The sequence below is a fragment of the Cygnus atratus genome, chromosome 5 (genome assembly GCF_013377495.2).
Source record: "Cygnus atratus isolate AKBS03 ecotype Queensland, Australia chromosome 5, CAtr_DNAZoo_HiC_assembly, whole genome shotgun sequence".
NCBI classification, from domain to species: Eukaryota; Metazoa; Chordata; class Aves; order Anseriformes; family Anatidae; genus Cygnus; species Cygnus atratus.
Window position 1 is genome coordinate 27942364 of NC_066366.1, and position 13786 is coordinate 27956149.

Below are 13786 nucleotides of genomic sequence, written 5' to 3' on the forward strand. Positions count from 1 at the left end.
GAAGGCTGTCAGTCTGGAGGTAAAGGGGAAGACCTGCTCCATTTGTGGGAGAAAAAAACGTCATCAAGGCAATATTACTTCTTCCACAACCTCTGGTATCAAAGTTGGGGCTCCTGCTTTTTTTTTTTTTTTTTTTTAACAAGCAGTAAATAGAATTCCATAACAGACGAATGGAATGGCAATAGAATTCCTATAATCATGCCCTCCTCTTTCCACTGAAACCAATGCACAGCAACAGCCATCCTTTCCCTTTAGCCAACTTTTCTCAATCGTGACTTCCATTTTTCCAGTCAACTTCTAAAGGCAATCTCCACCAGGAGGAGCTCTTTCTCCATCTTATCTCCTCTCCCCTCCCAGTTCAGCTAGCTGTTCACTAAACCCTGAGTAGCTTTTGTATGTGCTGCTTACTCTCTGTGCAGCTTCTTAACCCCCCTGGACTTTGGGCAGTTAAGCACCTTTCAGGGTATGAGCAAACCACTGATTCTAGCGAATCTTTTCGATGCTGTGGTTGTTGGGCATTTCACGACAATCGCCTTCTTGTTATGCACTATTTCTTGCTATGTTTTTTTACACTTGCTACTTTGGAAAAATAGCTGAAGTATTATTTTGAAGCTTCACTGTAACAGATGCTTATTAATACAGACAAAAAAACAGACATGCGGTTCTTAGTGCACAGGACTTCAGTAAATGTCCCAGATAGTATTAGTCCATTTTTTTTATTCAGTTACGTTATGTTCTACAACGTAAGATTACGTACACAGACAGTGTATCTAAAATACAAACTTCCATGCTTTCTAGCATAAACCAGAGTGAGTTGGAAAGCTCACCCTACGGACATTAGTGAAATCATATAAGTCTCATGTTTGATGACTAATTCTCCCTTTTACATTCACATTACAGAAAAATAGCTCCTTCAAAGTCAGCAGGCACTTCTTACAGAGAAGTTTATTTGTTTATTAACCAATCAGCATGTGTGTAGCACCCTTCTTGCTGAAGATTCTCAAGTTTTGTAGCTGCTTTATATGCAGACTGTAGGAATTCCTAGTTAAAACATGGAAGAAGTTCTACTGTAATAACTGATAGGCCAGTTTTTAAAGCGAGGAGAATAAGGACCAGGCGGCCGGGACATGATTGTGCCCTCCCACAGCGCGGCGCCGCCATCCCGACCGCCCTGTCGGTTCCCGCCCGCCCCCAAGAACTACAACTCCCGGCACGCCCCGCGCGCCGCCTGCCTTCACGGGTGCGGGCGATTGGCGGGAGCGGAGCCAATGGCGGGCGGGCGCCTTGCCCGGGGGCTGCGCCTCAGCGCGGCGGCGGCGGCGGGGGCGCTTTGAAAAAGTGGGGCCGGGTGAGGCGGGGGGGGTGGGGGGCACGGCCGGGGCTGGGCTCTGGGCGCTGTGGCGGGGCGGTGAATGGTGGGGAAGGGCACAAAAATAGGGATAAATGCAAATAACTGTGGGTTAAGGCAGGAAGGGTTGGTAGAGATAATCTTATCTGCTGCATGCGTTAGTTTTAAGGCTTTTCTGAGCTACTCGGAGGCTCTTTAAGCGGGAATCTCAAAGCAATAAATAAAACTTAGTAAGCCAAAGTGCTCGTAGCTTTCTTCCAGTACTGTTTCTTTTTTTTGTCATGTGTAGAACAAAATAATATTTACATTGTAGTTTTGATCTTCATATCCTTAGCTTTGGCCTCTGTTTTCTGTCATGTTATTGGTTAAATCAAAGAGCTCTCTTTTTATCAGTGTGCTTTTTATAAGCTTACCTAGAAGGTTATCAGGTGCTTTGAATAATTTGAATCTTGCACGCTACCGTGTGTTTCCAGAGCTTTGGTCTTTCTGGTGTCTCCTTTTTGCATCCCTGCTCTTTCAGCGCCTGTGACGAGCGCTCGCTCTCTCACCAGAACGGAGCGTTGTGCTTCAGCAGTTGATGTTCCAGGTCTAAATGCTCACTGCTGTTACCACACAACTCGTGTTAAGCCATTCAGAGAGAACCTTATTTCTTCTCAATGCAAAATAGCACAAGGAGCTCCTGTTGCTACCCTGAGGCTCATCGCTGAGTGATTTCCAGCTTGCTTCTCTCCCAGAAACCAATATCATATAGGCATTGCTGATTCTTCTGTTCGTATTGGCATGGCCTCATACACAGTCAAATATGAGGAGATGTAATTTAACACAGCTATTTTCTGAGCAGTAATATAATGTGGCATAGGCTTCCTATATTTATACACACCTTCCTTCCTATTCTTTAGCAAGGGGAGGGCGTAATTATCTGCATTGTCACATTCCAAGCAGTTTTCAAAAACTTGGTTGTTTTACCCTGCAGACTGGGGAGTATGGCTGCAAAGAAATTGAGAAGAGCAAAGCTGTCTGAAGAGCTGTGTGAAAGGCTGAGTCGCTATCAGATCACTACCTGTCAGGTGAAAGGGTTGTTTTATGGTTTGGGATTTATTTATTTATTTTACATTTATTTAACATGGAGCTTTACTTTCTATGGGTATTTCAGTCTCCATCTAGCTGCTGCCTTGTAAAAATGTAGCACTAAAATGGTAAATGGCTAAGATGTTTAATCTGGTATGTACTATCTTTTAAAACAACAGGAGGTGCTTTATTTTAGCAGAGGTGTGCAGCTACTACTTGAATGGAGTAAGACATACATTTATGAGCTCTCCACAAAAAAACGCATGCTATGTTACCTAGTGTATGTGAATACATTGTAAAATTAAGCTATCAGTTTTGGGTTGATTCACCGATAAATTCTGAAGTTGTCACGAATGTTTGTCTAAAGAGAGCAAGGAGGCCTTATACATTTCAGTAGTGTTCATGTTAAATACAGAATCTAGCCCTAGGACTGCTATCTAGAAAATGCAATGTAATCTGAATGTTTTTCAGGTAGTGAAGACTTCTGTGGGCAGAAAAGTGTTATGTTGCAACTTCATTGCACAGCTCTTGAATTTTTAATCCCTGATGCTGTGTGCTTTAAAATATGAATACAGTTTCTTTTGGTGTAGCCTGACTGGCATCAGAAAAAAGTAGGAGAGGTGTAGCAAAATACTGCATAACACAGCACAAGTGGCAAGTCTGGCGTTTGAAATTTATTCTAGTAGTGTATAAATTGTATCAGTGTAGTTCCTAGCCTCAATCTGGGCGTTAAAGTCTCTGAACTGTTTTATCTTCTTTCAGGACTTTTTGTGTCTTTCGCTCTTGGAGCTAATGAAGGTGACAGGACAGAGCTACAGAAATGTGCAAAAACTTCTTTGTCAAGTCAGCCTCGCTTGTGCTCCCAAAATGCAGACAGTAAGTTTGTGTTGATTCTATTTTTAATTCTTCGCCTGGGGAAAAAGCTAAACGATGTCACATACCTTTGTATCTGGGAATGGGGTGATCTCGGTTTGTGAAGTCTGTTTGACTGCACGAGGTAATACTTTAATATTTAAATCTGTGGAGGACTTTAGTTTGATACAGATAACTGTTAATAATCATCAATAAATTGAAGATAGATGGAAGCGTTAAGTAGATTTCTAGCACTTGCCTTTGCCTGTCACTTACATATCGCTATTCAGTCAAATTTTTAGATTAAAATAAATCTTTGCTGAGAAGCTTGGCAGACACTGAAATTTATCAGATGGCAATTGTCAAGAACTGTTAAGACATGATAGATGACCAAATAAGTAAGTGCATACAATACAGCACTGCACTTCAAGAAATAGAGATGTTAGCTGTTTTTAATGAGTGTGAATTGAATCTTTGCAAATGCTGGATTTCAAATGGACTTCAGGTCGGAGTGACCGAGGTAACATCATGATTGATGTAGCAAGGTATGACAAGGTCTTTGCCCTAAAAAAAAAATAGGTAAAAGGAATTATAAATAAAGGGAAAATACTGTCCAAATAAGACACTGGAAGCCCTGGTAACAGAACTTTAGAATAGGCTAAGAAATATAGAAAAACTCCTTTAATTTATGGGGTAAATCTGATGCCCGTGTTTCTCTCAAGGTTAGAGAAATCAGGTTTTCTCAAGCAGTTAGTCATGCTAGGTTATAGCAGTATGCCATGCCAGGGCTTCAAGAGTCTCTTGTTGGGCCAGGAGCCTGAAACCTCTGGGAACTCTTAATTGCAACTGGAGCAACAACTTTTACATCTTGGATTGTTCCTTTTAAAATCAAATGTCTGATGTTCAGCGATTGAGGAATGTGTTAGTTTTAGCAGAGTTCTGCAAGGTGCAAGGAGGACTTGTTTCTTTCAGAAGCGTCTTATGGAGCTTCCAGATCAGCACTTCCATTTTCTTATTTCTTCTTTGGATTTGATTCAGTCTCCCAAATGAAAATAATTCGTATGAACTAAGTTCTGATCTTGGACCAGTTCTAGTTAGCAGAGGAATTAGGAATCCAACTCTTCTCAGTTCTGTACCTGTCTTCTTGACTTGTCTTCCTCTCAAAACTGGAAAGGATAAGCCAAGACTTGTTCAAAGACTTGGAAATCTTTAGCAAACCTTTCCTTGAACCCAGGTAGTTTCAAACTGGTAATGAATTTTGGCCAGGGAATTCTTGGTTTTAGGTTTCACTGTGATTATTCTGCATTTGGTCACTAATAACACAGTATTTCCTTATTTGTAAAAGCTGGAGTTTTATGGGTAGAAAGCAAGCCTCGTTGAATGGGAACAGAGAAAACTTCTGAAACGTCATTATAAAAACCTGATTTAATATTGTGGTGAGAGAGACACAGTGAACTTTGAAATTTATTCTATGAGCTATAAATGGGATGTAAATGCAAGGAAGGGTGATGAGAAAAGAGGGGACTATAACTGAAGGTGGGAATTGTTTACTTATTGGCAAGTGTTAAGTCAGTCTAGGTTAATGAAAGCAAATGTGACAAGTTTCCTATTTCAACAATAAAAGCACTTTTCAATCTTGTGTGTTTTTTTTTTTCTCCTGTTGTAGGCTTATGAAATGAAAGTAAGGAGGTCTGTCAATCCCTCTTCAGCCTTTTTATCCACCACACTGCATAGTTTGGATAAAGTCTTGCATGGTGGTGTGCCCTGTGGATCCCTCACAGAGGTAATATTTTTTTCAATGTATTTTACTGTAGTTGCACACCACACCTAGAAGTCTTACAGGCTTGACCACCTTGTGTCAGGTTCATTAAACACACAATCAACCAAAAATTTGGTTTAGAAGTGTGGGCTTTTTAATTGATAAAGGCTACACTTTGGTATATTTCTGCAGCCTGTTAAGTAAGAAAACAACAACAACAAAAAGTAGATTTGGTGACCTATTTCAGTATAAAAAATGACTGAAAATTTGCCCAGAAAAAAAGAGGAGATTGTTGCATGGATTTTACGGAGAAAGGTGGAGTGTGGTTTAGTGGTCAGAGCACAAGGTGCTGGATCGGGAGTTGGTCTTGATTTTAATAACTACTCACTCTGACTTTAGCAAGTCATGGGTTTTCAGGAAGGCATGCTGAGTAACTAGGGCAGAAGTATGAAGTGTATAGGCATGAAAATTACAGAGTTTTATATAAAAGTGTAACTAATCTTTACAACAAATAAGTAATGCATTATTTTCTGAAAAGACGCTGCAATTAAGGCTTGCATTATATGTACACACATTATAATACTACAAATAGCATATGTATAGCTATTAACAGTCACTCTCTGGCCTTTGAATGCAATACAACTTTTTTTTTTGCTTGGAGTTTTCCTTTCAGAATAAGGGAGCGCTACATCTTCTTGTACTTTAAATCTCTTTTGCCTTGCAGAAAGTGATAATAAGTTGTGCAGCTTCTGTTGTCTGGAAAGACAGGATTTGTATAGATGCTTATAGGAGTCACTGAGTATTATAAAACTAGAAAGGCACAATCTATGGCTTAGGAAGTCTCTGAGCCACAAATGGAGATTGAGAAATGTGTGCGTTGGAGGGAGTATCAATGTGTATGCCCTCTTCTTAAGTTATTTCATAGCCATCTGGTTTAGGCCCTTGTTAGAGAAAGAATCCAGAGCTAGATGGGCATTGTTTTTATGCAATGTGGCCATACTTGCCTTCTTACAGTAAAGTTCTGAACTAATCTGTGCACTTGAAATGAGTGGAAAATTCATATTGTATGTGTCTCATGCTCTGAATTCAGACAGATTGAAACCATTTTATCCTCAGACACTTTAATAATCCTTACCAAATGTTTTTCTTTGTCAAATTTCAACTTGCAAATTGCCACGGTAGAGGAGTAGAAGTGAGAAGTGAGCAAAATGTTATAATGAGGAAAATATATATATTTTTTCCCATGGCCTGTAGTCAAAATAGCTTGTAGTCAATAGGTTTTAATCTCAGATAGAAATTGCTTATGAATCTAATAGAGACTTCAAACATATTGGAATTCAAGCAGCACTGGGTTTAAACTGTAACAGTTCCTGCTCCAGTGGGAAATCTAAGCTTTTATGTAACAAGGGGATATTACTTTTTAAATGTTCTGAGTATTTATTTTTGTATATGCTGCACAGGACTATACGTCATTCAAGTCTTCATAAAAACGTTTAAAATTGTGTCCACGAATTTACATTGATGTGTCAGAATTCATATTTTCTTCATATTTAGGTTTAGCTTCATTGCCAATTTACTGTAAGAAACCTACTGTGTTAGGATAGCCTTTGCACTTTAAATCTTTTGTTCTGAGAAAAACTTTCGTATGTTAGATTTTTTGTATTCTAACATGTTTTTGTTAAAAACGCAGAGACCTTCCTAATCGAGTTATCTAGAATATATGATCTCACTAAGTGATCAAAATATCGAAGTCTTTACAAGGTATCTCGTGAATCAGACCAGAACTGCAAGCACTAAGTCTTTCCATGAGTAGCTTGGTCATGGTTGCAGTGTCACAGCAGTTTAAACAGGAATATGCATCAGTATTGTCAATCAGAAATATTTTATAGACCTAGGTGGACGTCAGAAAGTAGAAGATGAATTTAGGAACAATGTCTTAATAAATAAATAAATTGCATTTTATTTTATTTTCTGGTGCCAAATCTGTGAAGTGATTAGGGAATGTATTACAAGCAAACAAAGGCAAGGAACAAATGACTCTGCAGAACGCTTTCTCACTTAATGTCACTCCAGAATCAGGCTTTATTAAAGGCATTTTTGCAAAAGTCGTGAGATCTGAAGTAGTCTCAAAGTTGGCAGCAAGCGTTCTTTGTGATCGTTAGATGATGTTTTAGTAGAATGCTATCAAGTGTCTGCTGCTGTTTCGATGCTGTACAGTAGCTTGTGAATGCTTTTCAGGTTATATTCTGTTTAGATTCAAGTGATTTTGGAGCTTAGTTGTTCTAATTTTCTCTTTTGTAACTTACTGGAGCGTAGCTGACCAGCAGATTGCTCTTTGGTAGTTTTGTTAATAGGCAGATGTTCCAAGTCTGAGAGAAGTTCTCTTGAAAAGTGTGTTGTGTGTAACACTTCCTGACTGGTGGGGCTAAATTGTCATCTTCCTGTTACTTTACCCAGCAGTGAGGGTGGTTGGAAACTTGGAATTTGAATGCATGAGCCACAGGGTCGAGTTCTGCTGGTATCTTCTACAGCCAAAGCCGCTTGCTTTTTGAGTGCCAGAGGGATTTGATTTGCCTTTCACTGTCTCGGACCATTTTTCCCCAAACCGCTATTAGGCTTTAAGTTGGAAATTAAATCGTAACTGAAACTTTGTGGTCAGATGTCAGAACTTTTGGCCAACTCCTCTGAGGAAAAATTAAAGTAATGATTTTGTGAATATTGAAGAGTTTAATCCCTGGGTAGCTGACGAAGAATTAGCTCCTTGTGACTTGATCCAAACCCGACAGAAGAGCCAGAGAAAATAACATATAGCTTATTGAAAAATAAAAGTATATTTTACTAGACAGAGGTAAATTAAAAACTGTTGTAGTCTTCACATTTCTGTCTGGTGGACTTTTGATTTTCAAAGCAAATTCAGTGTAAAGCAAACTGAGCAAGCTTTTTGCAGACATTCATTTCAAATTGCATTACAGGCACTTAAGTTTTTTTTTTTTTAACTAAGATTGTATTGATCAAAACATTTACTGAAAAAGTGGTAACCGTAATAAAATGCGATAGTTTGCTAAAATTGTTTGTTGTGGATTATTTTAAATTCCATGTAAATGCCCTTTAAAGGAATGCTGATAAAAGATAAATTGTTGTTTTGGGGAAGGGAAATTCTCTCTTCCTCCACTGAATTGCTTTCTTACACTAGCTAATACAGCAACATTCCCTGCCTTTCTCTGATACGATGCATAAATTCTCAGACACGTTTACAGCATCTCTGCTGAATTTACTCCTGCATCAACCATTGAAATCAATGTTGAATAAATTCCAAGGCACCTCCCAGGCAGGGCTCAAACTACAAACGTTTTTATGAGCTCTCCTCACAGTTGTCCAAATATTTTAATTTAGCAACTGGATTGATGCCCTTCTCTCATTCATTTCTAATTTTAATTAGAAGCAGCTGGTGAGACTCCTTGGCTATTACAATGTAAGAAATGTGTATTGTTTCTTCAAATTTTATATATGCTTTGGGTTTATGTTAAAATGTGGCAGCTATTGTTGGTACAGCATTCTGTTACTTAAGTATGATGGATGGAGGATGGATAATTGCATAAATACGACTAATTCCTGATCTGTAATCACTAAACATAGTGTGTGCTTCTAATCGTTTAAGTCATCTAATGTTTTCCTTGTGTGGAAGCTTGAAGTGGATTGACTGATCAGACTTGGTTTTCAGGCCTTGTTTAAAGACATAAGTGATTACAGAGATTTTAACTAAAGAACATGACAGTAGCTAATGCAGTCCCTCAGTATTTCCCTGTAAATTTCTTGTTCCACGTCATGCTGCTGCTGTCTGAAGTGCAACCATAGCAATGTTATTGTATATTGAGGTGCAACAGTGTTTGCAGTTAAAAACCGTTGTGCACTTTGGCTCAAAAATCAATTTGATTTTATCTGTGTAAGTTGTAAGAATGTTTCTTTTTTAAACTAAAACACAACCTCCAAAAAAAAACCCCAAACAGAACAAACAAATGTTGTTATGGCAGTGCTATGTATTTTGAAGGGGGTATGCTTGATTTTGTAGTTTAATTTCCCTGGACAGGTTTATGTTTATGTTGCGTTATTATTTAGTCCCTACTGGGGTTGGAATGAGAACAGTCTCCGTTTTTAGTGCCTAAATTCACTTCAACTTTCTATTAGCTGTTTTTTTCAGCTATCTTATTATTAAAAACATCATCATCTGCCTTCCCAGAAGCAGTGGCAGTTTGATACTCTATTTAAAACCTTTGTAGTACTAATGAACACATGATTATCTGAACACAGGGCCTGGGATTCATTTGCCATCTCCAAAATCTGCTGTGGATAAAGAACAGCCTAGTGCCGTCTCTAGTACAAAAAAGTCTTGCTCTCAGAAACTGGGGATCTCATCAAGCAATGTGTTCTCTTGATCCTTGTGGTTTTGGTCTTGGATCAAAATCATACTGGAAGCATTTCACACAAGTTGAGTATGTTCTTTTTGAATACTGCTTAACTGCAGTAAGCTTTTAGTAAGCACAGGTGAAAGCTTAAAATTGGTGTGCTGATCTGAATCAGTAAATGGTGTTCATGTTAAAATATGGTGATAGGCAATTAACACCACTGATGAAACACATGCTGCTTAGAAAGTAAATTTCATATAGTATGCCAAGCTAAAACTTACTTCCTATTACATTGTAGCATGAGGGTAGTCTCTGGGGAGGATAAAGTCTGTCTGCTGTATACATGTGGTTCATATTGCACATTCGGACTTCACAGGATTTAAGCTATCATCCTTGTGATTTCCAGGTGAGACCTGATTGTAACCGAGGTAATGATAATTCCTGAGCAATGACTTACATCTGTGAACTCAATAGCTTTTGACTTCATTTGCAGCTTTAAAGGTCGCTTGATGTCATGTGAATGTCAACAGGGAATTTTTTAATTCTGCTCTATTTTAGAAGGTAGCACAGAGGAGGAGATGGAGGGTAACTGGCTGTGGCTCTGTTGGGGAGTAAGAGGAGGGGAAGAAAAGGGGACCTCAAATATGAGACGCAGCAAAGTAGAAAGAGGAAGATAGAAAAGAAAGTATAAGCATAATGCTGCATCTGAAGAACAACTATTTATTCTTCAGTGGTGATGAGTTAGACTGCAAGGCACAGATCCAAAAGTAACTGCAGGTTGCTCTTTGTGGGCTTCGTATTCTATCTTTTTGTGGCTGTCTGCTTTGGTAACTAGAGGAGCAGAAGTTGAGGCATTCTGGCTGACGGGCCTCAGTTAAAAGTAGAATTAGTGTGAAACGAGTGTGAAATCTCTTGCTCATGTTACTAATCTTTTTTTTTGTTATAGATAACAAGCCCACCAGGTTGTGGCAAAACTCAGTTTTGTATTCTGATGAGTGTGCTGGCTACACTACCTGTAAGCATGGGAGGGCTGGACGGGGCTGTGGTATACATTGACACAGAGTCTGCATTCAGTGCTGAAAGGTAAGATGCAAAATTCTGACATTCACACTTTCAACTTCTGTGCTGCCTTTTATCTTGGAGCCTTCAATTATTTTCTGAGCAATAATCAAGCAATTATAACACAAATACCTATGGCAGCTATTAAGTATTCATCTGTTATATGCAGTTATTTCCCGATGACGAAATTCACCGAATTGAATGGTTTGCTCACCTTCCTAGTTTGCATGATGTTGCGTGTTCCAGTTGTGATATAGCAAGATGGATAACACTCTCTAATTTAAAAATGGTCATAACGTATATTGAAATTTTTCTTTGCAGTTTAGTTTGTGAAGTAAGCAAGAAGGCTTTGAGGATGTAAAGGCGCAGCATTTTGTGTGCAAGGAACATGGAGGTTTTTCAGTGAACAGTAGGACTAACACAGGCTGTTTTCCTTCAGATTTCTGTCCTACTTCTGCTGCGTGGGGCCTCCTGCCCTTCCTCTGTACTTCTCATTTCCTTCTGCAGTAAGTTCACTTCTCCCCTACATGCATAGCAAGCCATGCAGTACAATATTCCCTTCCCTCTCTAATATTTATGGTTTTTCTAACATCTCCTGCTTTACTCACACAACAGAAACTGCTCAGCTCTGTACCGATCATATTTTCCAATTGCAGAATGGACAGGAGACACATCCTGCATCTGTCTGAGAGTTAAGGATGTATGTGCATGTAGGTTACCACTCTTGCCTTGTTAACTGCTTAACTGTTGACATCATTCTGTAGTGTTTCATTAGAGGTAGCACTAATTTGCTTAGCCACCAACTGTCCTGAACCACAAAGGAATTTGATGTTTTTGAGATGTCTATTCCTCTGTTACCGCTCTACAGAATTAGTGAGTTCTCAAGTTATTAGGGGGTCTGGAGGAGGATGACAAGAAGTACAATAATATCATCCTTGTTTGTGTAGAAAAATGGGCAGAAAAGACATCTAGAGATTTAAAGTGACATAGTAGTTATGCTTGTGGCTTGAATCTGGAGTATCTAAACACACATATTTACGTTGTTTAATCATATAAATGTCATGGATGTTTAAATGCTTTATTTAATCTATCGTGGATGAGAAGGCAGGGCTTCTAACCCTACTTTTGTCAAGTTAATTTCACAAAAGTTTGAATTAGTTTGAACTGGAAGTGTAATAGAAAAAGAGAAGGAAAAAAGCTTCAAGCAATGGCTTTGCAAAAAGCAAATGATGTCCCCTTCTTGTATACAGCTTATTTTTTATTCCAGGTAATTGGAATGTAGATAGCAGAAAAGGGTGGGACCTAATGGGTGAGTTAAGACTTGCTGCTTAGAAATAAATGCTGAAGAAAAGGAGAAGAGGTGGACGTGGAAATGAAGCTGTTGAAAATAGAGCAAGATGAAAGGAAACATAGTAAAAAGTACATTATTACAAAGGATGAAAATATTTATTAAATTACATTGCTCAGTCCCAAATGATGGCTCAGTGTAACTTCAGTAGGCAAACTGCATTTTATACTTCAAATGTGTTGCAATTTTGTGTTGATGGTGCATTGAGGATGTGTGTTGATGGTGCAATTTAATAGAGGAGCATGCCCTGGTCTTTGCAGGTTGCTCAGTGCCGTTTGGGTGGGCTTTGTAGTCTGTTCTGGGGGGTGACGTCCTGACCCCAGAGGGACAAGTGCTTATGTGTATCACTAACTTGTTTCCAGGGGCTGCAAATGGGCTCCTGGCAGTTTGTTGGGCAGAGGTGTGTACAGTTTCATGGGACTTTGCTTATGCTGCTGTTTGCTGCTTATATACGGAGAAACTTTTTGACCATGAGGTCAGTCAGTTATTGGAGAAGGTTGTCCTAAACACTTCAGGTAAGAAGGCAAATATTCACTTCCCAGAAACTTATTTTAAAGGACTCAGTGGAGACATTTATCCGACAATGTTTTTGTGTAAAACTCAAAAGTCTCCATCAGAAAGACCAGGAAGAATGTTGATATATCTGGTGCTTTTTAGGGCTGAGAGTCGCTAAGTTGTAGCTGTTGTACTGGTTGTAATGCCTTGCTGTTTCTAGAAAGATACTGTATAAAATTGGCTAGTTTTATGTCATGCTAAAAGGCACTTTTTTTTTTCTGGTCATTCTGCCTGGAAGGTCTTAGTTCAGGGCAGGGAGCTTTCTGCCTCCACAAACTTTCATAGGCTATTACTTATTCTCTGTCATGACAGCTTAGCTCAATCTAATAGCAATGCTGAAAAAAGTGACCAGAATTGAGGCTGGTTTTCTAAGATATGCTGCTGTTTTCTGTAATTTATATATATAGTTTTTCTGCTGTGGAATAAAAAGCTATAACAGTGCAGACAGTGTCCACCATTCATTTTCAGAGTGTGGATGCTGGGACAAGTAGGTGGAACGGCCATACTAATTCTTGAAATTAAAATTGTTGTTGTCAGTTTTGTTAGGAATTCAGTTCAACTCTAGCTAGCCAATTAACTGAAAACATACCAAACTTGTTTAGAAATTCTGAATATAATGCATTCTGTTTACTGTCTAGCTATATTTATTGCTTGTGGAAAAACATGAGATGCACATTTCTGTGAACTAATGCTGAGAACAGTGAGGGATTTCCACCCTATGGGCCTCTGCCTTGGTTGCAGAGAACATGTTCTGTGCAGTTTTTGGGTTTATGACAAATGGGATTTAGATCTTAACTCAGAACCTGCATGTACTGTATAAATAATACTGTGATCTTATTAAGATTGTGGTGTGTCATTTGAAGTCAATTTGTGTAGTAGTCTTCTTTGTCATATGTATGCCTATTAATTAACTATGCAAATGTAAAGACAAGATCCTGCCCGTGGAAGTTGCTCAGGACAAGCTTTGATGTAGTAAGTAATGTATCAAATGAATGAGATTGAGGCTATTGCGTCGAAACTGCTTATTCAGAATAGCTAGATGAAAATACAACAGTATGCTTGAATGTTAAAGCTAAAGAAAAATGATTTAAGAGTTTTTCTAAAACGGCTTTTAACATTCTGGGCTTTAATGAAAGGGGCTCAAATAAACAGCATCAAGCTAGCCAGTAAGTTGTGTGTCCAAGTATTATCCACCAGATGTCGTTCTTCTCAAGCACATGAGCCGGGGGATATGGATGCTTAAAATAGAGACAATTAAGTACTTTCCATGTCTGTTCTCAAAAATAAAATCTCCACGGGGGTGGGAGAGGGAAATGTACAGGGCTCAGATTGTAACTATGAGTTTCTAAAATTAAATTATTGGACTCATTTTTAAGGACCTAGATAAAACTGCC

The 13786-nt window shown here is 38.7% G+C and overlaps 1 protein-coding gene across 13 annotated transcripts in view; it reads left to right on the forward strand.

The window, feature by feature from the left end:
- The first annotated feature begins 1218 nt into the window (after positions 1-1218).
- The window catches only part of RAD51B (RAD51 paralog B), a 379242-nt gene continuing 366674 nt past the window's right edge, over positions 1219-13786 (forward strand). For 11 of the 13 annotated variants that reach the window (XR_007708436.1, XM_035540074.2, XM_050711368.1 and 8 more), the window contains exons 1-5: positions 1260-1348; positions 2322-2415; positions 3179-3292; positions 4935-5051; positions 10377-10513. Coding sequence is in view for 12 of the 13 variants with exons in the window: in XM_035540074.2 (XP_035395967.1) it covers positions 2332-2415; positions 3179-3292; positions 4935-5051; positions 10377-10513 (452 nt within the window). In the remaining variant the exon portion in view is untranslated. The other 2 variants (XM_035540069.2, XM_050711367.1) reach the window with 2 other exon arrangements.